The sequence below is a fragment of the Callithrix jacchus genome, chromosome 22 (assembly GCF_049354715.1).
Source record: "Callithrix jacchus isolate 240 chromosome 22, calJac240_pri, whole genome shotgun sequence".
In the NCBI taxonomy this organism is placed as follows: Eukaryota; Metazoa; Chordata; class Mammalia; order Primates; family Cebidae; genus Callithrix; species Callithrix jacchus.
This window is the reverse complement of record NC_133523.1, coordinates 5501731-5529131: the sequence shown is the minus strand read 5'-3', so window position 1 is coordinate 5529131 and position 27401 is coordinate 5501731. Positions and strand designations below refer to the sequence as shown.

The 27401-nt window shown below is 57.1% G+C and overlaps 2 protein-coding genes across 2 annotated transcripts; one reads left to right on the top strand and one right to left on the bottom strand.

Moving 5' to 3' along the window:
* Positions 1–478: 478 nt before the first annotated feature.
* LOC118150136 (uncharacterized) lies at positions 479–7988 on the top strand. The gene is made up of 2 exons (XM_035284682.3): positions 479–5517; positions 6204–7988. The coding sequence occupies exons 1-2, from the start codon at positions 4354–4356 to the stop codon at positions 6216–6218; spliced, it is 1179 nt and encodes a 392-aa protein (XP_035140573.3). The 5' UTR covers positions 479–4353; the 3' UTR covers positions 6219–7988.
* Positions 5857–27381, bottom strand: NRTN (neurturin). Its single transcript, XM_002761615.6, has 3 exons — positions 26975–27381; positions 9772–10345; positions 5857–6432 (listed from the first exon to the last, which is right to left on the bottom strand). The coding sequence occupies exons 2-3, from the start codon at positions 9938–9940 to the stop codon at positions 6008–6010; spliced, it is 594 nt and encodes a 197-aa protein (XP_002761661.1). The 5' UTR covers positions 9941–10345; positions 26975–27381; the 3' UTR covers positions 5857–6007.
* Between the last annotated feature and the right edge of the window lie 20 nt (positions 27382–27401).

Sequence of the window (27401 nt, the reverse complement as noted above, 5' to 3'; positions counted from 1 at the left end):
CAGCCTGGGTGACAGAGGAAGGCACTGTGTTATAAATGTATTATGATTTTTTGAGACGTTGTGTTATAAATTTATTACTATTGTCCTTTTGAGACAGTCTCATTGTGTCACCCAGGCTGGAGTCCGGTGACGTGATCTCAGCTCAATTCAAGTGATTCTCCTGCCTCAGCCTCCCGAGTAGCTGGAACTACAGGCGCCACCACCACACCTGGTTAATTTTTGTATTTTTAGTAGAGACGGAGTTTCGCCACGTTGGCCAGGCTGGCCTGGAACTCCTCACCTCAGATGATCCACCTGCCTTGGCCTCCCAAAGTGCTGGGATTACAGGCGTGAGTCCCCCAACCCGGGCTATCCATTTTCTTCAATGTACTTTAAATTAACATTTAAAATTGTAAACAGAGCACCCTGGCCTCTAAGCGCTCACCTCACCCGTCGCAAAGCATGATTCGGGTTCCCTCCTCCTCCAGTCGCCCTCTTAGCCTCTTTGAAGGTTTTTCTTTTCAGTCTTCCCAGAACCAGCGCCTCCACACTGTGGGTCCTCGGCCCCTCCAGTTCTGTGCTGGGCTCCAGGTCTTCACCACAAGCTTGCTCCTCCCTCGGGTCCCAGGTCCCCCCACTGCCTGCCTGGTCAGCCCCTGCCACCCAAGTCTTCACTCCTGCCTATTCTCCCGCCTATCTTTCCCACCCCTCCCCAAGCCTCGCCCTCTCCCCCAGGATAGGGATGGGGTGTCTGAGGGCCAGAAGGTGGGGCGCGGTGGCTCACGCCTGTAATCCCAGCACTTTGGGAGGCCAAGGCGGGTGGATCAAGAGGTCAAGAGATCGAGACCATCCTGGTCAACGAGGTGAAACCCCGTCTCTACTAAAAATACAAAAATTAGCTGGGCATGGTGGTGCACACCTGTAGTCCCAGCTACTCGGGAGGCTGAGGCAGGAGAATTGCCTGAACCCAGGAGGCAGAGGTTGCGGTGAGCTGAGATCGTGCCATTGCACTCCAGCCTGGGTAACAAGAGCTAAACTCCATCTCAAAAAAAAAAAGAAACACCGAGTAGACTTTGAAGCCTAAACCAGCAGCCCTGAGCACTTCCTTTTGTTTGCAAACTGCTCAGGTGTCTCACCATGCCAGGTTTGGCACTGGCTCTTTCCTCATCTAAGGGACATTCTTTCCGTCAGCTCCTGCCTTATCTGGAGAACTCTTACATTACCTGCAGAACCCAATCCCATTGTACCCTTTCCCTGTCAGAGTCATAAATTCAATCCCCAACTCAGGGGCACTGAGGGCATTTATGACAAGCTGTGTTACAAATTATACCAGCTTCTCTCAGGATGCTTGCACAGGAAGTGGGTGATTGTCCTGAATCTGTAGCTGGGGTTACAGATGTGCCCTACCAGGCCTGGATAATTTTTGTGGTTTTAGTAGAGATGGGGTTTCACTATGTTGGCCAGGCTGGTCTCAAATTCCTGACCTCAAGTGATCCAGCCACCTTGGCCTCCCAAAGTGCTGAGATTACAGGCGTGAGCCACTGCGTCCGGCCTGAGTGTGTTTTTTATTTATTGTTTTAGAGACAGATGGGGGTGAAGTGTCATGATCGCGGCTCACTGAAACCTGGAACTCCTGGGCTCAAGCCGTCCTCCCGCTTCAGCCTCCCAGGTAACTGGGACCGGAAGCATGCACCATCACGGGGGTCTCGCTGTGTTGTCCAGGCTGATCTTGAACTCCTGGCTTCAAGCGATTGTCCGGCCTCAACCTCCCAAAAGGCGGAGATCACAGGCGTGAGCCACCGCGTCTTGCCCTTGAGTGTACCTTCGCATGTGGGACAGTTCAGGGGCCCCTCTGAGTGTGCAAGGCTGTGTCTCTGTGGGTCTCGCGCTGTGTGGCTGCTGCAGGGCTGTGCGTGGACATTAGTGTGTCTGCAGGTGTGATGAACAGGATGGCGACTGAGGCTACGTGTGCACTCTGTGTCTGTGATCGTAGGTGTGATGCCGTGTGCTTTTGTGAATGAGAAGTGACTTTGAGAGTGTTCCTCTCAGGCTGGACGCGGTGGCTCACACCTGTAATCCCAGCACTTTGGGAAGCTGAGGAATTTAAGACCAGCCGGCCAACGTGGTGAAACCACATCTCTACTAAAAATACAAAAAACAATTTAGGCCGGGCGCGGTGGCTCACGCCTGTAATCCCAGCACTTTGGGCCGCCGAGGTGGGTGGATCAGGAGGTCAAGAGATCAAGACCATCCTGGCCAACATGGTGAAACCGCATCTCTACTAAAAATACAAAAAATTAGCTGGGCGTGGTGGCGCGTGCCTGTAATCCCAGCTACTCGGGAGGCTGAGGCAGGAGAATTGCCTGAACCCAGGTTGCGGTGAGCCGAGATCGCGCCGTTGCACTCCAGCCTGGGTAACAAGAGCGAAACTCCGTCTCAAAAAAAAAACCAAACAATTTAGCTGGGAAGGACGCAGAGGCTCACATCTGGAATCCCAGCACTTTGGGAGGCTGAAGAGGTCAGAAGATCGAGACCATCCTGGCCAACATGGCGAAACCCGGTCTCTACTAAAAATACAAAAATTAGCCGGGCGTGGTGGCGGGTGCCTGTAATCCCAGCTACTCAGGAGGCTGACAGGAGAATCGCTTGAGCCAGGGAGTCAGAGTTTGCAGTGAGCCAAAATCGAGCCACTGCAGTCCAGTCTGGCAACAGAGACTGTCTCAAAAAAGAAGAAGAAGAAAAAAACCCCAAACTAGCTAGGCTTGGTGGTGGGTGCCTGTAATCCCACCTATCCAGTGGCTAAAACACAAGAATCACTTCCAGCCTGGGTGACAGTTTAGACAAAGAAGAAAAAAAGAGTGTCCCTTTTTGAGTGTGCAGTTCTCTCACTGGGTCCACATGGACCCTCAGTCTCTTCATCCAGAGTGGCTCCACCTCCCTCTACTAACTTCAACTCCACCTTCGTCCTCCCCAGAATCCCACAGAGTGGGAGAACTGCAGACGAGGAGTCGCTGGGGAACCAGGTTGAGCTGGACCTTAGTCTCCTCATGCAGTGTGGCTCCCTTTCCCCTCTGCAGAAGCCCATACAGCCCATGTAGGGTCATGGGTCCTGCCTGCTCAACCCTGTGCCTTGTGTGTGTGACAGACCCCCAGCCAGTGTGCGGCCTGCGCTGTTGAGAATGCAGCCCCCAGGGACTGCAGGGGCTTCTGCTTATGTTCCAGTTCCCTGGCGGGCTGGGCCGTCAGCCTGTGGCTGGGACTCCGGATCTGCGTGGGGCACAGGAAGGCCGAGGTCCCGGGAGGGCCTGGGTGGAGGGTGAACAACACTCACGCACACGTGTACACAGCGGCAGGAGAGCTTCGGGGCGGCAGACCCCGTGTGTCCTGGGCTGAACAACTCTCCTCTCTCCGAGGCCAGGCCATCTAGGATGGGAAGCTGAGGCTCAGAGTAAGCATCACTTGGGCTTCCGGAGCATCTGAGCACTCCAGCCTCTCTGCGGAGGCCAGCCTCAGTCAGCCCAAACGGTGGAGGAATCCGGCACCCCAAACCTCAGTCAGGAGACTGCGGGGGTGGGCAGGGACCCCAGCCAGCAGCAGCCCTGAAACTGCTTCCCAAGCAGACCACCCACGGGCTGGGGCCTGGCCGCCAAGCCCTGCTCTCGGGGCTCCCGGGAAGTCCTGCTGATTGACCGCCGCGAGTGTCTCCAGCTGTAGCTGGGGGTCCCCGTGAGCCAGGTGGCAAGGATTCTCCCTGGGGGCGCTCTTTGCCCTGATCTGTGCCCTCCAGCTTTGTGGGGGGAAGGGAGGGCAGGGGCGGACACTGTGGTTAGAGGATGGTCCTAAGGACAGATGTATGGGGGAGAGGGGAGGGGCCCAGCTGAGGGGAAGAATTGTAGCCTCGGGAGCCCCCAGTCCGAGGGGCAGGAGGGGAGGGGTCCCGCCTCGCCACTGCCCGCCCCGGGCTCGCAGTGCCCGCCCCTTCTCCGCCCCTCAGACCGTGGGACCCGCCGACCCCTCCCGCGCTCTGGGAACCCAACACCCAAGGCCTGCCAAGCATCAAGGTGACACCGTGGGCAAATCTAAACACCGTGCCGGGCTTTTTCCATCCTCCGCAGGGGCTCATCGTAAATCCCCCCTCGAGGCCCAGCCAAGGCTTTTATGAGCAGAGGACCCAGGTCTCTGGGGACCCAGCTCTACCCCAGCAGGCGCCGGCTTCGGGCTGGATGGGTCTGGCGCCTGCCCCAGGCCTCTCCCCGCCGGGAGGTGGGCAGCTTGCGGGTATTTTTAGTAGCTGGTGGAAGGAGATAGTGGCTTTCCGCTCACCCTGGTGGGGGAGCCCGAGGAGGCCGTCGGACAAGGCAGACCTGGGTCCACATGGACCTCAGTCTCCTCATCCAGAGTGGCTCCCCTCCCCCTCCCCAGAAGCCCACAGAGCGGGAGAAGTGCGGACGAGGAGACGATGGGGAACTGGGTCCACCTGGACCTCAGTCTCTTCACCCAGAGTGGCTCCACCTCCCACTCCCCAGAAGCCCGCAGAGCGGGAGAAGTGCGGACGAGGAGACGATGGGGAACTGGGTCCACCTGGACCTCAGTCTCCTCACCCAGAGTGGCTCCCCTCCCCCTCCCCAGAAGCCCACAGAGCGGGAGAAGTGCGGACGAGGAGACGCTGGGGAACTGGGTCCACCTGGACCTCAGTCTCCTCATCCAGAGTGGCTCCCCTCCCCCTCCCCAGAAGCCCACAGAGCGGGAGAAGTGCGGACGAGGAGACGATGGGGAACTGGGTCCACCTGGACCTCAGTCTCCTCACCCAGAGTGGCTCCCCTCCCCCTCCCCAGAAGCCCACAGAGCGGGAGAAGTGCGGACGAGGAGACGCTGGGGAACTGGGTCCACCTGGACCTCAGTCTCCTCATCCAGAGTGGCTCCCCTCCCCCTCCCCAGAAGCCCACAGAGCGGGAGAAGTGCGGACGAGGAGACGATGGGGAACTGGGTCCACCTGGACCTCAGTCTCCTCACCCAGAGTGGCTCCCCTCCCCCTCCCCAGAAGCCCACAGAGCGGGAGAAGTGCGGACGAGGAGACGCTGGGGAACTGGGTCCACCTGGACCTCAGTCTCCTCATCCAGAGTGGCTCCCCTCCCCCTCCCCAGAAGCCCACAGAGCGGGAGAAGTGCGGACGAGGAGACGATGGGGAACTGGGTCCACCTGGACCTCAGTCTCCTCACCCAGAGTGGCTCCCCTCCCCCTCCCCAGAAGCCCACAGAGCGGGAGAAGTGCGGACGAGGAGACGATGGGGAACTGGGTCCACCTGGACCTCAGTCTCTTCATCCAGAGTGGCTCCCCTCCCCCTCCCCAGAAGCCCACAGAGCGGGAGAAGTGCGGACGAGGAGACGCTGGGGGGCTGGGTCTAGCAGGACCTCAGTCTCCTTGTGCAGTGTGGCTCCCTCTTCCCTCTCCAGAAGCCCGTACAGCAGAGAGGTACCGACGGGGACGAGCTGGGGAAACGAGGTCCACCTAGACCCCAGAAGCCCACACCGTGGAAAGGTGAGGACGGGAACGAGCTGCGGAAACTGGGTCCATCTAGACCTCGGTCTCTTCCTCCGCGGCGTAGATCCCCTTCCCCAGAAGCCCACAGCCGAGAGGTGCGGACCGGGACACGCCCGGGACGGGCAGAGGGACCCGTAGGGAGGCGGGAAGGACGGTCTCTGCCAACGTAGCCCCGTTCACCTTATTTTCCTTTTTGTCCGCCATAAACTGGACCCACTTTGCATCCACCCTTCCCCCAAAGCAAACGGTATCCTCCCACTGGTCCCCGTTTTCACGACGGAGACGGCCCCACAGCCCACCCGCGAGCCCCTCGCCGTGGGTGAATCACGAGCCGGCTCCATTTCCCACACTTTATCTCAGTACAGTTATCGCGAGAGTCACGGGGCCGCGCCAACGTGCTCTGCGCACGCGCAGCCTGCCGCTGGGCCGGCCGGTGGTGCCGTCGGGGCGGGGGGCGTGGCCGTCGCGCCGGCTGGGTGAGGTAGGGTCACACGCAGGCGCACTCGCGCGCTGACAGCTCGCGCACCGTGTGGTAGCGGCTCTGCGCGTCCAGGAAGGACACCTTGTTCTCGTAGGCCGTCGGGCGGCAGCAGGGCTGCGCGCGCACCCGCTCCCGCCTCAGGCGTCGCCGCTCGCGCAGGCGCTGCAGCCCCAGATCGTAGACGCGCGTGGTCTCCTCGCAGGCGCCTGCGCAGTAGCGAAACAGCACCGTCTCGTCGGACGCGTAGCCCAGGCCCAGCTCGCTCACGCGTACCTCCAGCTCGCGCAACCCGCACGGCCGCGTCCCCGATCGCTCACGCGCGCGCCGCCGCGGGGGCCCCTCCCGACGGCGCGGACCAGGGGGCTGCCCGGCCCAGGGTGTCAGCTCGCGCAGCTCCACCGCATCCGGGGCGCCCTGCAGCAGTGCACGGTCTGCGAGAGGAGGAAGAGAAAGGAGCGGGGTCAGTGGGTGCAGGGGAGCCTCCGCTGAACCCCTGCAAACGAAGACCCTTGCTGGGACGCCAGGCCTGGACGGCTTCTCATCTCACTCCCAGATCCCAGATTTCCCCACCCTCTTGCTGAGCTGTTGATGCAGCCTCTCTGGGCGGCATTGAGGGGCACGTGCACACTCACACCCCCACGCTGGTCCAGCACCCCTTTCTCAACCCTGAGCCTATATCAGCTGCCCAGAACCTGGTTCGCCCTTTCTGGGCCGCTTTCCAGCGCATCCCACCTTGAGCTGAGATGACCGGGGTCTGGAAGTCACCTCCTCTGGGCCCCACTCTCACCCCATTGCTGCTCCATTCTCCACGTCTCCCATCGTAACCCTATCTGGACCCCTCCTCTATGCTGGGCTGCCCCAAGACCCTGGTGCACCCTCTCTGGGGAGTGTTAGGGGGCTGCTTCCCATGCCCCCATCCTCTTTAGTGAGGCTGTCATAGGTGTCTATCTCTAGAGCCCCCTCTTCAGTCCCCAACGTCTCTCAGCCCCGGGGCTTTTCAGGCTCCATCCCTGCTGCTCTGCCCGTGCAGTTTCCCCATTCAAGAAACTAATTGGGGTGTTTGGGCTTCTCAGAATGCGGAGGAGCAGTAGGCACTGCAGCCCACTGTGTTCAAGGCCTGTGTGGGGACCCCATTCCATGGGGTGGCAGCAGGTATTGTCAGAGCCACCCCATGTGACAGATGACAAAACGGACCATCCCAAGGTCACACCATTAGCAGGTGGCCAAGAGAGAGACAGGCTTAAAGGACATTCTTCCTGCCTCCATCATTCACCCAAATTTGGCCCAGGTCCAGGCGCCTTCTCCCACACTCGCCAGGAGGTGCCCAAGTCACCGATTCCCAGGGCCTGACAGCCTAAATTTATTACCCAAGCGGCTGGCTCCACCCCCAAACTCTGAAGCCCCGGGAGAGCAGTGCAGACGTTGGAATGACAGGCAGCGCTGCTGACGGACCTGCAGGCGGGGGACTCCCAGCCCCAGAGCAGGTGGCCGTCACGCCTGTGCTTGGGAGAGGGAATCTTGGGTTGAGGCTCCACCTGCCCCCAAGGCTGGTACACCTGGCTGTCAAAAGAATGAGCCTCTGGGTGGCCCTGGGGGAGGAGGGGCTGTCTGTCTCCCGAGGGGAGGGGGAGAGATGTCTGTTCCCACAGGGGATCTCAAAAACAGGACAAACCCAACCTCAGAGCCTGACTCTGCCACTTTTGCCACTTCTGCATCCTCAGCCTCCGTTTCCCTGTTTGTTCCGTGAAGCTCCCAGAATCTCTGCCTTGGCTGGGGCTGAGAGGGTGAGAAGTCGGTGTTGGGGGGCAGCCAATGACTGAGCAACCTGCTCCATGTTTCTTTAAGCCCTGGAGCGGGACTGGAGCGGCCAGGACTGTGCTGGGGAGTTAGGGGCACACCCAACCCAGAGGGGTACATTGGGCTTGCCAGATACAATACAGATGCTGGGCTAAATCTGAATTCCATATAAACTACGAATAATCTTTTAGGATGTCTGTCCTTGCCTCCTGCTTTCACAGGGACCAGAACACAAGGTCCCCAGCCTGAAATTCCACCATGGAGCCTAGAACATGGGGACTTGGGGACTCAGTGGCCTCTCCCTTTTTGCAGCAGGGCAGGCAGGCACCCGCCTATGGGCTCTGACCCTCCCCAGTGCCTGAAAGTCCTCCATTCATGATTTGCCCCCCAAGTCCTGGAGCACTGACTTTTGGGGGCCCTGCCTGGGGTCTCTGTCCCAGTGTCCTAGGAAGGACTTCTCACTGCTTGCATAGGGAAGTGCTGGGAGGACAGACGTGGAGCTCGTGCTGGAGGCCACCCTTGTACATTGTAAGGAAAAGAAAAAAGGATTGTGTGGGCTGGCAGGGGCGGGCACAGACGTGCACAGGGGTGTGCTCGTGGCCCTCACCCAAAGGTGCTGCACACACACCTTGCTGGCATCTACTCCTCAGATGCCCAAGTGTCTGCACGCATGGACATGTGTGTGGGCACAGGAGTCAGGGCCCTCGTTCCGCCCTTGTCCCATGGCACCTGCAGTGGGGCAGGCACTAGGGATTGGTGGGGAGTTGGGAAAGGGTCTCACCCTCAAGGTAGGTATTTCCATGTCCCTGCAGCAGCGCTTTTACCTGTGTCTGTCTGCCCTCAACCCTGTCTTTCCTCTCTCTCTCCACCCCCGTTACCCCTGAATCTCTGGGTTTCTGTTGTGGTTTTAGCTTGCACTCCATCTCCTGCCTCCCCTTGGTCCCTGTCCCCTGGGGCAGGTCACTGGGACCTCAGATCCAGCCTCTCTCTCCTCCCACCCCCACCCCCCGCTGCGCTGCAGGGGCCAACCGGGCGAATGCCCAGGTCTAATCTCCATCTGGCCCCCAGGGGACCTCAGGGCAGAGCCTAATTCTTTGTGACAGCTGAGCCTAAAGACCCCGGTTCCCAGAAGTCACCCTAGCTCCGCCAGGCCACTGGGGGAATTTGCAACCTCCCTCCACCCCATCTTTTTTTAGAAAATTTATTTATTATTACAGTGTTTTGAGACAGAGTCTTGCTCTGTGGCTCAGGCTGGAGTGTGGATGTGCAGTCATAGCTCCTGCAGCCTGGAACTTGGGCTCAATCATCCTCCCACCGCATCCTCCCAAGCAGCTGGAGCTACAGGCGTGCGCCACCACGCCTGGCTAATTTCTAAAGGCTTTTTGTAGAGATGGGGGTCTTGCTGTGTTACCCAGGCTTGTCATGAACGCCTGGGCTCAAGCAATTCTGCCTCAGCCTCCCAAAGTGCTGGGATTATAGGAATGAGCTGCCATGCCTGGCCCTGAATAATCTTTTAGGATGTCTGTCCCTGCCTCCCTGCAACAGAGCTGGTGGCCCTATCTTTCTTTTTTATTTTATTTTTTTTTGAGAGAGAGTCTGACTCTGTTGCCAAGGCTGGAGTGCAGGGGCGTGATCTTGGCTCTGTCAACCTCCACCTCCCAGGTTCAGTGATTCTTCTCCCTCAGCTTCCTGAGTAGCTGGGATTATAGGCGCACACCACCACACCCAGCTAGTTTTTGTATTTTTAGTAGAGATGGGGTTTCACCATGTTGGTCAGGCTGGTCTCGAACTCCTGACCTCAGGTGATCTGCCCTCCTCGGCCTCCCAAAGTGCTGGGATTACGGGCTTGAGCCACCGCGCTCGGCAGCTGGCCCTATCTTTAAAAGGTCTATGACCCCCCCCCCACTTCCTACTCCACTGCCTGAAATTTCACCCCCTACATTGGGGTCACCCCACAAAGGGGAGGAGCTTACACTGGGCCAGGCGGGCGATCCGGGCGTCCAGGGTTCGAGGCAGGCGCCGCAGGGGGACCAGCGCAGGTCTGAGGCGGTGGCTGAGAAGTAGGCCCTCTCGACACATCCAGATGGACAGCACAGAGCTGCAGAGCACCGAGGCCAAGGCCGCCGCCTTCCAACGCTGCATCCTCAGCCTGCGGGCACGGGATGGTCAGCCGCACGCCCTGGTCTGACCCTCCAGCAACCAGCCGGCACAGAGCGCTGAGCCAGGACTCAGTGGGGTCCTTGACTTTGAACAACGCCTGCCAAATGGTCGATAATCACATGGGAATGATTCCTCGAGGAACCATTGAACAAGGAAGGGGTTGGGCTCCGTGCCAGGAGTCACGGGGAACCGCCCCCATCTGGGGGTCCTGGAGTGCCTTCCTGAGGAGCCGACGACAGGGTCCAGACGTGAACAAAGGTAAGAGTTGGCCAGGCAGAGGAGAATGACATCACAGGCAGGGGACACAGCCAGTGCAAAGGCCCCGAGGCCAGACCGAGTGTGGTGTAGTACCCAGGAACAGCAGCGAGGAGGCCGGAGCAGCTGCAGCTGAGGAGCCAAGGGGAAGAGTGAAAGCAGGAGAGGTCATTCTCTGCAGGTGGCACTCTGGGACAAGGGCACGAGGAGGGTGGTGGTTAGGACAGTCTGGAGGCGGCAATCTGGGGCTGACACTGTTCCCTACACACTGGTGTCCTCCAGTGACTCTGCCCCTCTCTGAGTCTTTCCCATCCAGTTGGATAAGCAGGCCCAGAAATGAGCAGCCATGGACCAGTGCTGCCCCGGACATTGAGTCCCAACTCCGGGCGTTTGCACAGCCAGGTCCTTCCGTGGAGAACGCTTCTTCCCTCCCTCCCTGCTCCCATACCCCCCTTTTTCTTTTTGGTTTCTTTTTTCTTTTCTGTGGAGATGGAGTTGCTCTGTCGCCCAGGCTGGAGTGCAGGTGGTGCGATCTCCGCTCACCGCAACCTCCCCCTCCCGGGTTCAAGCGATCCTCCTGCCTCAACCTTCTGTGTAGCTGGGATTCCAGGCACGCACCACCATGCTTGGCTACTTTTTGTATTTTTAGCAGAGTGGGGGTTTCACCATGTTGGCCAGGCTGGTCTTGAACTGCTCACCTTAGGTGATCCACCCACCTCGGCCTCCCAAAGTGCTGGGATTACAGGTGTGAGCCACCTCACCCAGGCTTCTTTTTTCTTTCTTTTTTTTAACAGGGTCTTGCTCTGTTGCCTAGGCTGGAGTGCAGTGGTATGATCACAGCTCACTGTAGCCTTCTACCTCCCAGGCTCAAGTGATCTTCCCACATCAGCCTCCCTAGTAGTTGGGACTGCCTACAGGTGTGAGCCACCATGCCTGGCTAATTTTTAAATTTTTTTTATGGGGGGGGCATCTCACAGTGTTGCCCAGGCTGGTCTCAAACTCCTGGGCTCAAGCGATCCTCCCACCTTGGCCTCCCAAAGAGCTGGAATTACAGGTATGAGCCCCTGTACCTGGCTTCCACACCCCTTGCAATATCAGCTTGGACAGCACCTTCTCCAGGAAGCCTTCCCTGACCACCTACCCTATTCACTTCAGCCTCTGGCTGGTACGGGGGCACCTGTGGGCCCCCAGAAATGCCCTGAGCTTCCCCCTTGCTCTGAGTGCCCGGTGGCTTCCTGATCACTGTATATAGTCAGTGTTTAATGACTCACGTGTACGCTCCCCACCACCCCGACCCCGTCTGGGCTCCTCCCCAGCGTCCTGTGGCCCCACAGCCCGGAGTTTACATTCCCCCTCCTGGCTGCCCAGTGTGGGGCGGCGTGGAGCCTGGCGGCCGGCCAGGGGTAAACATTTACACGGAGCGCTGAAAGCCAGGCTGGACGCGGGTCAGCGTCTCTGCGCCTGGGCTCGGCTCGCAGGGTCCTCAGCAGCCCCCCTGACGCGTGCACCCTTCCCTCCCGCCTTGTGCGCGACCCCGCATTGCCCACAGACTTATTTGCGTCGGATTTGCATCTCATTTGCATGGGCCACGCCCCATGTCCCGATGTGCAGAAACTCCAACCACCCCTTCCCCACCCTGTTCATGGACAGCGGCCGCAGGCGCTACACCCACCAGACCTTAAGTAACAGGACATTTATTAAGCACCAGCTGTGTACCAGGCATGGTGCTGAGCCCACAAGAGAGGCACTACTGTCTCCATTTTACAGCTAGTGAAACCGAGACAAAACCGGTAGGGGCTTGTCCAAGGGCTAGAAATGGACGTGGGATTTGAACTACGGTTCTTTGACATGCGCACACCGTCTGGGCTGAGCTGGGCTTGGGAGCAGATGTTGTAGTCACCCTGAGAACTCACCACTATGGGTGGCACTTGATACTGTTTGGTATTGGTGGTGGTTATTCTTAGGGAATGAGCTCCCCAGTATGAAGGCATCTAAACAAATCCTAGACCAGCCTGGGGACTGATGAGAGTGAAATCGCAGGGGAAGTTGATTCTCCTCCAGGGCCAGCCCAGCTGGTTCAGTGGCATAGAATAGGCTCTCTCAGACATTTGCTGAATGGTGAATGAATGGACCAACCAATGAACACAAAGAAGCTAGGCTGGCTGGGTGCGATGGCTCACACCTGTAATCCCAGCACTTTGGGAGGCTGAGGTGGTCAGATCACCTGAGGTCAGGAGTTCGAGACCAGCCTGACCAACATGGTGAAATCCCATCTCTTAACTACAAAAATGAAAATTAGCCGGGCATGGTGGCATGTACTGTAATCTCAGCTACTTGGGAGGCTAGGCAGGAGAATAGCTTAAACCTGGAGGCAGACGTTGCAGTGAGCCGAGATCGTGTCACTGCACTCCAGCCTGGGTGACAAAGCAAGATTCCGTCTCAAAAACAAAACAAAAAAACAAAGCTGGGCACTGGGTGGCCCAGGTCCTGAATTGGAGGGTCCAGAGTTTCAGGAGCGAATGGATCAGTGGATGGATTTACTGCGAGGATGAAAGAGAGTCCAGTTGAAATCTCTGGGCTTAGTATACAGTTGGTGCATAATAAACAAGGTGAGTGTCTGGCTAGATTGACTGGGGGTGGGCAGGGGGGCCCTCCCTGAGGAGGTGACGCATGCACTAACCCAAGCATCGGAAGTCAGCTGTAGGGAAATCTGGGGGCAGGTGTTGGAGGCAGAGGCATGGCCTGTGCAAAGGCCCTTGGCCAGGACCACGCCTGGTGTGTTGGAGGAACAGTGAGGAGGGGGACAGCCAGAGGAGGAAAGGTCGGGAAGGGGATGGGGCAGCTCGTGCAGGGGCCTGTGTGGGCCATCGGGAGGACATTTCATGCCTGAGGTTTTGGGGAAGCGGATGGCGGCAGCAGCAGCAGCATTTTGTCAGATGTCAAAACCCATCCCCTTTATTTTATTTTTATAGAGACGGGGTTTCACCATGTTGGTCAGGCTGGTCCTGAACTCCTGACCTCGTGATCTGCCCATCTTGGCTTCCCTAAGTGCTGGAATTACAGGTGTGAGCCACCATGTCCAGCCCTTTTTAATTTTTTTAGATGGAGTTTGGCTCTGTCGCCCAGGCTGGAATGCAGTAGTGCCATCTTAGTTCACGGCAGCCTCCACCTCCTGAGTTCAAGCGATTCTCCTGCCTCAGCCTCCTGAGTAGCTGGGACTACAGGCACATGACGCCATGCCTGGCTAATTTTTTAATTTTTAGTGGAGACGGGGTTTCATCATGTTGGCCCGGCTGGTCTTGAACTCCTGACCTCAGGTTATCTACCCACCTTGGCCTCCCAAAGTGCTGGGATTACAGGTGTGAGCCAACAAGCCCGGCCATCATCCCCTTTATTCTTAATGATCATTTACTTTATGTCCAACCCCATTTTACAAACAACACAGATAGTCATTCCATTCCAACCTTACAAACACCCTAAGAAGCAGGGAATACGTAATACCTTTTTTTTTTTTTTTTTTTTTTGTGAGACAGGATCTCGCTCTGTTGCCCAGGCTGGAGTGCAATGGCACAATCTCGGCTCACCGCAACCTCCGCCTCCTGGGTTCAGGCAATTCTCCTGCCTCAGCCTCCTGAGTAGCTGGGATTAAAGTCACGCGCCATCGTGCCCAGCTAATTTTTTGTATTTTTAATAGAGTCGGGGTTTCACCATGTTGGTCAGGTTAGTCTTGAACTTCTGACCTCTGATGATCTACCCACCTCAGCCTCCCAAAATGCTGGGATTACAAGTGTGAGCCATCGCGCCCGGCCTTTTTATTTTTATTTATTTGTTTTGAAATAGGGTTTCGCTCTTGTTGCCCAGGCTGGAGTGCAATGGCACAATCTCAGCTCACTGCAACCTCCGCCTCTTGGGTTCAAGCATTTCTCCTGCCTCAGCCTCCCGGGTAGCTGGGTTTACAGGCACGCACCACCACGCCCAGCTAATTTTTTGTATTTTTAGTAGAGTCGGGGTTTCACCATGTTGGTCAGGTTAGTCTCGAACTTCTGACGTCCGATGATCTACCCACCGCGGCCTCCCAAAATGCTGGGATTACAGGCATGAGCCACCACGCCCAGCCGAGTTTTAAATTTTATGTAGAGATGAGGTCTCATTGTGTTGCCCAGGCTGAACTCCTGGGCTCAAGTGAGCCTCCTGCCTTGGCCTCCCAAAGTGCTGTGATTACAGGCGTGAACCTCTATGCCTGGCTGCAAGTGATAACCTCATCTGCTCTGTGTGAATGGGAAACAGGCCCAGAGCTGGCAAGTGACTTGCCCAAGGTCATAGAGCCAGGATTTCAGTGGCAGTGGCAGGGGGGAGAGACAGGCAAGAAAGAAACCTACCCGGCCCTGGGCCTCTCTGGACCCCCTCCACCCCGCTTGCCCACACTTACAAATCTTGGCGTGGCCTGACTCAGTTTCCCCATTGGACTGGAACAAGCCTTGGGCTGTGGTGATCTGTTTCTACCGAGGGTGCAGCCACAGCATAGGCTAGTCACAGGACCCTCCAGAGGCCTCGGAGCTGCAGACTCTCCCCACCTAGAGCTCTGGTGAAGGGCAGGAAATCGGGGGGCCATTGGCGGAGGGGGCCCAGCAGGCAGGGCTGATTAGCAGCCATGAACAATGGACCTCTCTGTTCTCTGGGGTCACCTAACTGGTTTGTCTGTGGCATGGACATGACCGGGTGGGGGTGATGTGGGTGTGGCGGAGGGCACGGGGAGGGGCCGGGTGTGCACAATTCGTGTGCCTGTGTCCCGGAGGCCCTCGTCTGGGGAGGCATCTGTACCTGTCCAGCTGCGCAGAGACGGCCAGACCGGTGGCTCATGCCTGTAATCCCAGCACTTTGGGAGGCTGAGGCGGGCAGATTAGGAGTTTGAGACTATCCTGGCCAACATGGTGAAATCCTATCTCTACTGGAAAAAAAAAAAAAAAAATCCAACGGCACAGAGAGACACACTCGTAGGCACAGAAATGCCCACTGTCATTTGCAATCTGACCCACATCATCTGCACCTTGAGACCCCTCATCCTGGCCATACACACACACACGGGTACACAGGTGAACACGCTGCCAGCATCCACAGCTGCCAGAGCCCAGGAGTTCGAGACCAGCCTGGGCACCACAGGGAGATCCCCCATCTCACACAGCACACTTGCCCACTCACACACCCAGGCCTCTCCTGTCCTCACAATCACACATGCTCAAGCGTTTTCACTCCAGCACACTTGTGTGCTTAAACGCTCCATATTTGGCTGGGGGTGGTGGCTCACGCCTGTAATCCCAGCACTTTGGGAGGCCAAGGTGGGTGGATCACCTGAGGTTAGGAGTTTGAGACCAGCCTGGCCAACACGGTGAAACCCCGACTCTAGTAAAAATACAAAAATTAGCCAGGCGTGGTGGCGGGAGTCTAATCCCAGCTACTTGGGAGGCTGAGGCAGGAGAACTGCTTGAACCCAGAAGGCGGAGGTTGCAGTGAACCAAGATCTTGACACTGTACTCCAGGCTGGACAACAAAGCGAGACTCCATCTCAAAACACTCCCACATTCACTGTTTTCACACTTCCACACTCAGGTCGCACACACATGCTGGAACGCTTTCACATGCACACACACTTGGACTTCTTCACACGCATTGAAACATAACCACATTTGATCACCATTGCACTCACCAGCTTGCCCCCCCGCCCCGCCCTGTTCCTTTCTTTTCTTCTCTCTCTCTCTGACAGAATCTTGCTCTGTTGCCCAAGCTGGAGTGCAGTGGTGCAACCTCGGCTCACTGCAACCTCTGAGTCCTGGATTCAAGCAATCCTCTTGCCCAGCCTCCCAAGTTGCTGGAATTTCACATGTGTGCCACCACACCTGGCTACATTTTTTTTTTTTTTTTTTGGTAGAAACGGGGTTTCACCATGTTTCGCAGGCTGGTCTTGAACTCTTGGCCTCAGGCGATCCTCCCACCCTAGCCTCCCAAAGCACTGGGATTACAGGTGTGAGCCACTGCACCCAGCCAGTTTTTTTTTCTTTCTTTCTTTCTTTTTTGAGATATAGTTTCATTCTGGTTGCCCAGGCTGGAATGCGATGGTGTGATCTTGGCTCACCATAACCTCTGCCTCCCAGGTTCAGACAATTCCCCTGTCTCAGACTCCCAAGTAGCTGGGATTACAGACTCCCGCCATCACACCTTGCCAAGTTTGTATTTTTAGTAGAGACGGGGTTTCTCCATGTTGGTCAGGCTGGTCTCCAACTCCCGACCTCAAGTGACCTGCCCACCTTGGCCTCCCAAAGTGCTGGGATTACAGACATGAGACACCACACCCGGCCTCAGTATTTTCATACTTACAAACGTGACCACATGCACACGCAGATGCTTTCAGGCTCAGATATCCTAACACAATCACACACCTACGTCGGAACACCACCACATGAATGCACTAATGTGTTCTCACACTCACACTTGAATGCTGACGTGCTCACATGCTAGGGTGTTTTCACGGTCACACAAACGTGACCACACACACACTTGGATGTTTTCACCTTCATTCAAAACACTGTCATTGGCCGGGCAGGGTGGCTCACGCCTGTAATCCCAGCACTTTGGGAGGCTGAGGCGAGTGGATCACCTGAGGTCAGGAGTTCGTGAGACTGGCCTGGCCAACACGGTGAAACACCATCTCTACTACAAATACAAAAATTAGCTGGGCATGGTGGCAGGTAGCTATAATCCCAACTACTCAGGAGGCCGAGGCAGGAGAATTGCTTGAACTCAGGAGGTGGAGGTTGCAGTGAGCCAAGATTGCACCACTGCACTCCAGCCTGGGCAATAGAGTGAGACACCATCTCAGAAAGAAAAAAAAATTAACAGGCCGGGCACGGTAACTCACGCCTGTAATCCCAACACATTGGGAGGCCGACACAGACAGATCACCTGAGGTCGGGAGTTCAAGACCAGCTTGACCAACACGGAGAAAGCCTGTCTCTACTAAAAATACAAAATTAGCCCGGCATGGTGGCACATGCCACCATGGGATTACTCCGAGTAGCCGAGTAATCCCAGTTACTCAAGAGGCTGAGGCAGGAGAATCACTTAAACCCAGGAGGCAGAGGTTGCAGTGAGCTGAGATCATGCCACTGCACTCCAGCCTGGGCGACAAGAGCAAAACTCCGTCTCAGAAAAATAAAGAAAAACAGGCCGGGCGCGGTGGCTCACGCCTGTAATCCCAGCAGTTTGGGAGCCTGACACAGGCGGATCACCTGAGGTCAGGAATTCGAGACCAGCCTGGCCAACATGGCGAAACCCCGTCTCTACTAAAAACACAGACATTAGCTGGGCGTGGTAGTGCACACCTGTAGTCCCAGCTGTTAGGAGGCTGAGTGAGGCGGGAGAATTGCTCGAACCTAATGGGCGGAGGTTGCAGTGATCCGAGATGGCGCCACTGCACTCCAGCGTGGGTGACAGAGCGAGACTCCGTCTCAGAAAAAAACAAAAACAATCACACACACTTGGGTGCTTTCACACTTGTGCTGAAACATAGTCACGTGCTGCCATTTGCACACTTACATGGGTGTTTTCACACTCAAGTATGATCACACACACTGGGGTTTCCCCACCCACACCTGGTATGCTGTTCTCACAGAGACACACACTTGTAGGTTCAAGCGCATCCACTGTCATTTGTGCTCTGGCCAGGGTCCCCAAGACCCCTCCTCCTGGCCACACACTCACACACGCAGGGGTGCACAGGTGAACGTGCCACCAACACCCACAGCTGCAAAAATTCCACGGAGCGCAGACATGGTGGGCTGAGAGTGAGAGGAGGGGAAGCAGAGGGGGGCCAAGGACTATGGAGGGAACCGCCCCGCCTGACCACTGCTCAGGTGCACCCCTGCGGGGATCTCGAGTGCTGTCTCCCCCACCTGTGCAGGGCCTGGGAAGAGGTCCCGGGCAGAGGTCCCTTCCCGATCCTGGAGAAAACCTAGGGACCCTGGAGAACCCGCACTGCCTGGAGGGAGGGAAGATTCCTTCCTTCCTCCGGGGCCGTACCAGTCTGAGTTGTAGCAAGACGGACATAGGACAGATCCCCTCTTCTAGGCCACAGAATCCCAGAGCTGGAGAAGGAAGGGGAGAAAGAAGAGAAAGGGGCTCAGAGAGAGGAAGTGAGCGGCGCAACGTCACACAGGGAGGCAGGCCTTTCCAGTCAACCCAAGCAACAGGCAGCTGGTGCAAGGGTGTGTGTTTCTGGCAACTTCCTTGGTGATGCCAAGAAATGTTGCTCATTACTTTTATGCACAGGCAACGCCCTGGCACCCTCACCCCCTTCCCCACCAAACTTCCCAGAGGACACACCCAGTCCCAGGGATAGAAGCCTCTGTCCCGCAGCACTCCTGGTCTCAGAGTGGCACCTGAGAGAGGAGGAAGTAGAGGGGGACCCTCTCTCCATCTAATCATCTCTTCTGGTCTCAGGGAGGCCTGGAATGGGGGCCTGTCTTAATCTGGCAAACTCCTACACTACCCTAAAAGCCCTAGCTCCGACAGCCCCTCCACCAGAAAGCCTTCCCTGCTACTCTTTTGGCCACCCCAGCCGTGGGTGCCTTCCTCTTGCCAAGCCCTCTGAGCATGGTGTCTGTGCCCATGACTGTCTCTGCTGGACTGGGAGTTTCTAGAGGTGCGTCTTGGGCTGAGTGTTTGCATGGCGCAGGGCTGACTTCGAGAATTCAGTTTATAGAGGCATGAACTTGCCGCAGATCCCAAGCCTGCATACTTTTGCCTGTGGGGAGCCGCCCTGCACACACTTCTCCTTCCTCTCCTCTTCACTCCTGTTCTCCATCAGAGTGGAGTTTCACTCTGTTGCCCAGGCTTGAGTGTAATGGTGCTGTCTCAGCTCACTGCAACCTCTGCTTCCCAGGTTCAAGTGATTCTCTGTCACACAGGTTGGAGTGCAGTGACACGATCTTGGCTCACTGTAACCTCTGGCTCCTGGGTTCAAGTGATTCTCCTGTCTTAGCCTCCTGAGTAGCTGGGACTACAGGTGTGCGCCACCACACCTGCTAGTTTTTGTATTTTTAGTAGAGACAGGGTTTCATCATGTTGGCCAGGCTGATCTGGAACTCCTCACCTCAGGTGTTCTGCCCTCCGTGGCCTCCCGAAGTGCTGGGATTACAGGCGTGAACCACCGTGCCTGGCTCCCATCTGTTTTTTTTTTTTTGTTAAGAGCAATCTTTTTTTTTTTTTTTCTTTTTTGAGACAGAGTCTTGCACTGTCACCCGGGCTGGACAGTGGCACGATCTCAGCTCACTGCAATCTCCGCCTCCTGGGTTCAAGCAATTCTTCTGCCTCAGCCTCCCTAATAGCTGGGATTACAGGTGCAGACCACCACACCCGGCTAATTTTTTGTATTTTTAGTAGAGATAGGGTTTCACTGTGTTGGTCAGACTGGTCTTGAATTTCTGACCTCATGATCCACTTGCCTCAGTCTCCCAAAGTGCTGGGATTACAGGTGTGAGCCACTGTGCCCAGCAAAAAAAAAAAAAAATTTTTTTAAATGGAGTCTCAATCAAGTGCAATGGTGCAATCTCAGCTCACTGCAATCTCTACCTCCCCGGTTCAAACGATTCTCCTGCCTCAGCCTCCCAAGTAGCATAGCTGGGACTACAGGCACGCGCCACCAGGCCTGGCTAATTTTTTGTATTTTTAGTAGAGACGGGGTTTCACGATCTTGGCCAGGATGGTCTCGATCTCTTGACCTCGTGATCTGCCTGCCTTGGCCTCCCAAAGTGCTGGGATTACAGGCACGCGCCACCAGGCCTGGCTAATTTTTTGTATTTTTAGTAGAGACGGGGTTTCACGATCTTGGCCAGGATGGTCTCGATCTCTTGACCTCGTGATCTGCCTGCCTTGGCCTCCCAAAGTGCTGGGATTACAGGTGTGAGCCACTCTACCTGGCCTCCCCTCTTCAGTAGGGCCTGAAGGGTGCCCCCAGCACTGTGGGAAAGCCAGGGAGGACCTGGAAGAGCTTGACCAAGTAGCTCTTGAGTTCTCATCAGTGCCCACGGGAGAGGATGGCAGGCTGTGAATGGCACACGCTAGTGAGGGAAAGCCTGTGTGTGAACGCTGCGGCATGCACGTGTGTGCGCGCGTCTACCCCTCTGCCTTCCCTAAGCGCTGACAGCTTGAGGGCTCACCACTGGGTCTGTTCCTAGGGCAGCCTCCTGGTCTCCTTTTCCCAGGTGGCCCCTGGGAGTTCCCTGAGGATCCACTGATGGGGAAACTGAGGCCCCACGAGGGGCAAGACTTGGCCAGGGGTCTGGGCCTCTCTCAAGGCAAGACTCAGTGATTCTGTAAAACAAAACAAATTCCACAGCCCCCCAGAAATGTGCCCCTCCCTCAGAGGGCCCGAGGGCCTGGGCCCACCCCATGGGGAAATCAGGCGGCCAGGACAGCCGTGAGCTGGTGACACACATCTGGGGGCAAACCAGGAACATCTGGTGAGCACAGCTGGTTCAGATGCTGCATCTGTGGGACCAGAGGCCAACCTCTAGGGGGGCTTCATGTGTTGGATGCAGACACTAACACTGCTGGCTGCCCTCTTCCCCCAGCACAGAAGCTGAGTGCCGCCCCACTGCTAGAACTATCGCTGGCTCCCTGCTACCCTGGGAATCAAGTCCCAGCCTGTGAGCTTGTCTTGAGCTTGTCTTGGGTCTGTCTTTGCCAAAGTGAAGCTGAGGGCTGGACAATCAGGGATCGTGGCTTCTGGGGAGGATTATAGTGGCTGTTTCTTGATAATAGTGGTAAAATAACAATAACTGGGCTGGGTGCAGTGGCTCATGCCTGTAACCCCAGCACTTTGGGAGGCCGAGGTGGGTGGATTGCTTGAGGCCAGGAGTTTGAGACCAGCCTGGCCAACATGGTGAAACTCCATCTCTACTGAAAATACAAAAAAAAAAAAAAAACCTAGCCGGGTGTGGTGATGCACTCCACCAGTCCCAGCTTCTCTCGAGGCTGAGGCAGGAGAATCACTTGAACCCAGGACATGGAGGTTTCGGTGAGCCAAGATGGCAACGCTGCACGCCAGCCTGGGTGACAGAGCGAGACTCCATCTCGGATGGTAATGACTGAAACCAACACTCATGAACAGCAGTGTTAGTGCCATACTAAGTACTTTACATGTAGTCACTGTACTGAGGTCCGGACTCATCTATCCCCATTTGATAGGTGGCAAAACCGAGGTCCGGAGATGTGAAGTGACTTGCTCGGACTCAACCTAAGTGGCCGAGCTGAGATTTGAACACAGGTGGTCAGCAAACTCCTACTCATTCCTCAAAAACTCACCTCCAATGCCCCTCCCTCCATATTCTTTTTTTTTTTTTAATTATCCAAGCAATGGCTTTATAATTTCCTTTTTTTTCTTTAAGACAAAGTCTTGCTCTGGACTGCAGTAGCACAGTCTCGGCTCACTGCAACATCCATCTGGGGTTCAACCGATTCTCCTGCCTCGGCCTCCCGAGTAGCTGGGATTACAGGTACACGCCACCACGCCCGGCTATTTTTTTTTTTTTTGTCTCTTTAGTAGAGATGGGGTTTCATCACGTTGGCCAGGCTAGTCGCCAACTCCTGACCTCAAGTGATCCTCCTGCCTCAGCCTCCCAAAGTGCTGGGATTACAGGCATGAGCCACTGCACCCGACCTATAACCTCCATATTCTCTCTCTCTCTCGTTTTTTTTTGAAATGGAGTCTTGCTCTGTCACCCAGGCTGGAGTGCAGTGCTCGGCTCACTGCAACCTCCACCTCCCAGGATGGAGCAATTCTCCTGCCTCAGCCTCCCGAATAGCTGGGACTACAGGTGCACACCACCACACCCAGCTAATTTTTGTAATTTTAGTAGAGACAGGGTTTCACTATATTGGCCAGGCTGGTCTTGAACTCCTGACCTTGTGATCCGTCCGCCTCGGCGTCTCAAAGTGCTGGGAATACAGATAGGAGCCACTGCACCCGGCCCATAACCTACGTATTCTTAACCACAGGCTACCCGGCCTCTCTAGTAACAATCACAACGCCTAACAGTAACGCCCAGCATTGGCTCTTCCATCTGTTTACAGACAGACACTGATGAGTGCTCTCCCTACATTAACTCCCCCACGGTCCCTGAAAAAGATAGTTCCATTACTAGCCCTGTTTTCCACCTGTGGAAAGTGAGGCTCAGAGAAGCTAAGTCACTTGTTCAAGGGCACACAGAAAATAAGCGGCTGAGGCCGGTTGTGGTGGCTCACGCCCATAATCTCAGCATTTTGGGAGGCCAAGGCAGGGGGAACCGCTTGAGGCCAGGAGGTCAACACCAGCCTGGGCAACATAACGAGACCCTATCTTTAAAAAAAAATGTTTTTAATTAAAAGTTAAAAAGTGGGCCAGGTGCAGTGGCTCACGCCTGTAATCCAAGCACTTTGGAGGCCAAGGCGGGCAGATCACCTGAGGTCGGGAGTTCAAGACCAGCCTGACCAACATGGTGAAATCCCGTCGTAAAAAAAAAAAAAAGTTTGAAAGTTTCTGAGCTGGGACTGGAACCCGGGTCTGACTGCAAACGCATCCTCTCCCTGACTCCACAATACTGCCTGGGAGCCCCTGGTCTGCGTTACCAGGAGGGGAGAGGGCTTAGGCCCTGCTGTTGGAGAGGACAGTGGTGCTGAGACCCAGAGAGGTACCAGATTTTCTTAAAGACACACAGCAGAGCAGACCCAGCTAGTAAAAGGCCCCAGTGTCAGAAAGCCCAGAGTGTCAGGCTGGGTCCCGCCTCCAGCACATGAATGAACCTGACAAAGGCTTACTGAGCGCCTACTGTGTACCAGGGCCTGGCTGGGGGCCAGGGACTGGGTGGTAACCAAGGCCACCCTGGGCCCCTCCCTGACAAGCTCACCACGCAGTGGGGGAGACAGGTAACAAATATGAAATAAACAAGATAATTAGATGTCAAGAGGAAAAAAACAGAACCAGAATGGGGCTGGGCACAGAGTGACTCATGCCTGGAATCCCAGTGCTTTGGGAGGCTGAGGTGGGAGGATCACTTGAGCCCAGGATTTTAGGACCAGCCTGGACAATATAGCAAGACCCCCATCTCTAAATCTATATATATATATTTTGTTTTAAACAGAGTCTTGCTCTGTTACCCAGGCTGGAGTGCAGTGGCTTGATCTCAGCTCCCTGCAACCTCTGCCTCCTGGGTTCAAGCGATTCTCCTGCCTCAGCCTCCCGAGTAGCTGAGAATACAGGCACCCACCACATCTGGCTAATTTTACAAAAATATTTTAAAATTAGCTGGGATTGGTTACATGCACCTGTAGTCCCAGCTACTCGGGAAGCTGACGCAAGAGGATCACTTGAGTCTAGGAGGTGGAGGCTGTAGTGAGCTGTGATTGCACCACTGCACTCTAATCTGGGCGACAGAACGACACCCTGTCTCAAAAAAAAAAAAAAAGGATGGTGACTGGAAGCTGCTTGTAGATTTCGGAGTCAAGGAGGGCTTCTCAGAGGAGTAGGCATTTGAGCTGACACCTGGATGACAGACAAGAAGCCACCATTGCAGATGTGGAGAGTGTTCCAGGCAGAGGGAGCTGCCCTTATAAAGGCTGTTCGAGGCGACCAGTGTGGCAGAAGCACCAGATGAGGTGGGAGGGAATGAGGGCCCTGTGCCCTGCGGGGTCAGTGACCCACAGTCCCCCACCGGCAAATGGAGCTCTCCCTTCCTGCGCCCGCCACCCAGCCATGCCTGGGGAGGGAGGCTGGGGAGCGTGTGTGTGCCAGCTTCTTAGGCCCACCATTTCTGGACCTGGCCCTCTGTGGGTGGGCTATGAAGTTGCCACCTTGACCACGCTAGGCTCGGGGCTGGCCAGGCTGGCATCTGGAGCTGGCAGGAGGGGGGTCCCTGGGGTGGGTTGACAGGATGAGCCTAATGAGGCCTGGCATGGCTAAGCAGCTGGCACGGGGCCCAGCAGGTGGCTCAAGCGACGTGGGTCTCCGGGAGCAGCCAGGAGGACATCACAGGACACTGGCCATCTGATGGAAAGGGAAACTGAGGCAAAGACCCCTCATGAAGGTTAAACCCTAACATTGGGTGAGACTGGGAACCACCCGTTTCCTGGGAAACAGGTCAGCGGAATCATCTTGTCTGTCTTTGTTATGAGAAAGGGTCTCTCTCTGTCACCCAGGCTGGAGTGCAGGGCCATGATCTCAGCTCCCTGCAGCCTGGACCTCCTGGGCTCAAGAAATCCTCCCACTTCAGCTTCCCAAGTAGCTAGGACCAGAGGGTCACACCTCTACAGCTGGCTAACTTTTGTATTTTTGGTAGAGAGAGGGTCTCGCTATGTTGCCCAGGCTAGTCTGGAACTCCTGGGCTCAAGGGATCCGCCTGCCTTGGCCTCCCAAAGTGCTGGGATTACAGGCGTGAGCCACCGCACTGGGCCATCATCTTTTCCATCTCCCCAAATTCAGTTTGGGAATGGTGGCCCCTCTCTAGGTCTCTGTTTCCCCACTTACGAAGTGGGGTCCACATACTGCAAGCTGGCCCCGCTGTCTGATTTCTTCCAGGGCTCACCCGAAGCCTGATTTCTTTTGGATTTGACAGGGAGACCCCTCCATGCCAACACCATCATCTCCCAGGGGCCCTTCCTGCAAACATGTACCATTCAAGTCCACTCCCTATTCAGGCTTCCTTCAAGGCCGCGACCAACCCTACAAGTGCAAGGCTGGTTTGGGAGCCTCTGTCCACCTCCCAACCCCCACCCCAGCCACCACCTCCACCTTGAGGCCCCAGAGCCTCTGCCTCACCGTGGGGGACCAGGGAGACAGATTAGTGGAGGAAACCCAGAGCCCCTCAGCAAAGATAGCCCGGCCCAGTGACTCCAGATCCATTAATGACTTACGCCGCTCTCCTCTGTGTATTCAGCCCCTACCTCCAGGAATGCAACCTTGAGTGCCCAGCCCAATTCTTCCTCTACCAGCCTTCCAGAACAGCCTCTCCCTCCCACACTCAGCCTTGAGTATCCCACGCTTCCAGATCCTTGCATGCACAGTTCCCTCCACCTGAATACATTTTCCTTTCCCACTTAGAAAACTCCTACTCATCCTTCGCAGCCCCACCTCCGAGGCCCCTCCTCCAGGAAGTCTTCTCTGGCCCTCCTACCCTGAGGTAGAGCCCTCCATCCCCACTCTGAGCTTCCCCAGCCCTGTCCCTGGGTCTAAATCTGGCTCCCTTGAAGGACAGCACCCAAGAACGCTGACACCAGTCAACCCCTGCGTTGCCATTGACCCACATTTGTTGAAACAATCTTTTGACTGTGTTGTGGCTGGGGGCAAACTTTGGGTCCCTTCCGCCCGACTCTTGAAAGCTGTATCCTCTGTTCGCTCCATGAAAACTGAGGCCTGAAACCGGAGGGGGCCGGCACTGGTGGTGGGATGTCCCAGGCAGCGGCCAGCTGAAGAGGGGAGTGCTTTATTTTCTTCCCTGCACCCCTAGAAGAAGCTTTTTGCAGCTTCCTGGGGGTGGAGTGGCTTCGGAGCTCTGAACCTCGGGAGGCTTAGGATGAAGGGAGGAGGCAGGAGTGTCCCAGGAGCCCCAGGGCAAGAAGCTGGGGGTGGGAGAAGCTGGCCGTGTGGGTGGGATTCTGCCCTGCGCTGACATTCTCCTAGGCTGGTCACGCCCCAGACGGGCTTCCTCAGCCCCGGGCACTCAGAGACAGACAAAGAGAGCCATGGAACAGAGACCAGGATGCAGAGAACAGGGAAAGGGCCGGGGAGGCAGGCAGGAGGGAGGAAGTCAGGGGTCTGGCCTCCTGCAGCCGCTGCTTTAAGCCCCTGGCTCTGCTCACCGGATCCGGACCACTGACCAGCTCTGCTGGTAACCACAGGCCTGTGGGCAGGACGGATGCGTTCTGGGGAGGGGGCAGTGGTGGCATTGACCCCGGGAGAGCCATGTCTCTCTCCAGCACACCTCTCCTCCCCACCAATCTGTCTGCAGCCCCCCTGGGCCTAAGGACTCCTAATCCACCAACTACCTCCAGGGACGATTCGGGGCTACCCCCTGCAGCAGACACCTTTTATAAAAAGCAGGAAAGGCAGGCATGGCCTCCCCCAACTTCAAATCCAGGCTATGCCCTTAAGGGACCCCCCCTAAAGGGTTTCACGCCCTCTGGCGGCTGAACGGGCTGCTCCAGGAGCCGAGAGGGCCCGGCCCTCACCGGAGGACACCGTGTCCCCGGCGGCGCGCAGGGAACGCGCCACTGACAGATGTTTACTTCTGCGCGCAGCTGGGCCGCGACGGCAGCACCCCGCCCGGGCTCTGCAGGATCCGAAGCCCCCCACGGCCCCTTGGAGACCACATGGCTAAAGGGGTGTCTGGGTCTCGCCCTCCTAAAGGCTGAGGAGGGGGTTCTGGGGAGGGGCACTGTGCCTTCCTCAGACGGACACTTGGAGGTCTCAAGAGGCAGGTGTGCGCCCGCCCCGTCGGACAGGAACACGGCGGCCGGATTCCGGCTGGGAGAGCGGCTTAGGATCTGGCTCCACGCCCCCGCCCCTCCCCACGCGCTGACCTGTCGCCCCCCTGACCCCACCCTCATCCACCCGCTGGCTCTGCCGGAGGGAATCTCCTGGTCTACCCGGAGTCCCCAGCACCCTCCACGCCCCGTCCATGGGGCGCAGGTCGTCCCTGTCGTACCCTGCTGCCCCCCCTCCTGCCCTTGGCTTACCTGCTGTGGGCGCCCGACTACCCGTCAGAGGCGGCCGCGCCGGCCCCAGCCCCTGCCCCTGCCCCTGCCGCCGCGACCGCCATCCGGGCCGCCTGGGCCCGCGGTGCCCGGGGGGGGCCCGGGCCGGAGGGGGCGGCCGCGGGGTGGGCGCGGCGCGGGCCGGCCCATGGGGCCCCCCCGGGCTCGCTTAGCCGCGGGCAGCGGCCATCCCGGCCCGGCGGGGGCTGGGGCTGGGGGTGGGTGCCCTGGATGGCCGACGGCTCGGAGAGCGCGGGGCGCGGGGGCGCACGGACGGCCCGGGCAGCCTCGGAGCGCAGCGCGGGGCTCCGGGGCGGTGGCGCGAGGGGCCTGGGCGCTCGGAGCGGCTCCACGGCGCACTCTCCCGCCGCTCCCGCCGCGGACGGCTCGGCCGGCGCGGGGCTGGGGC

Excerpts from the sequence above, each read along its gene's own strand:
- LOC118150136 (XM_035284682.3), top strand. The coding sequence starts at position 4,354 with ATGGACCTCAGTCTCCTCATCCAGAGTGGCTCCCCTCCCCCTCCCCAG.
- NRTN (XM_002761615.6), bottom strand. The coding sequence starts at position 9,940 with ATGCAGCGTTGGAAGGCGGCGGCCTTGGCCTCGGTGCTCTGCAGCTCT. Across the intron at positions 6,433-9,771 it reads GATCGCCCGCCTGGCCCAGT|ACCGTGCACTGCTGCAGGGC; the intron begins GTAAGCTCCTCC and ends CTCCTCTCGCAG.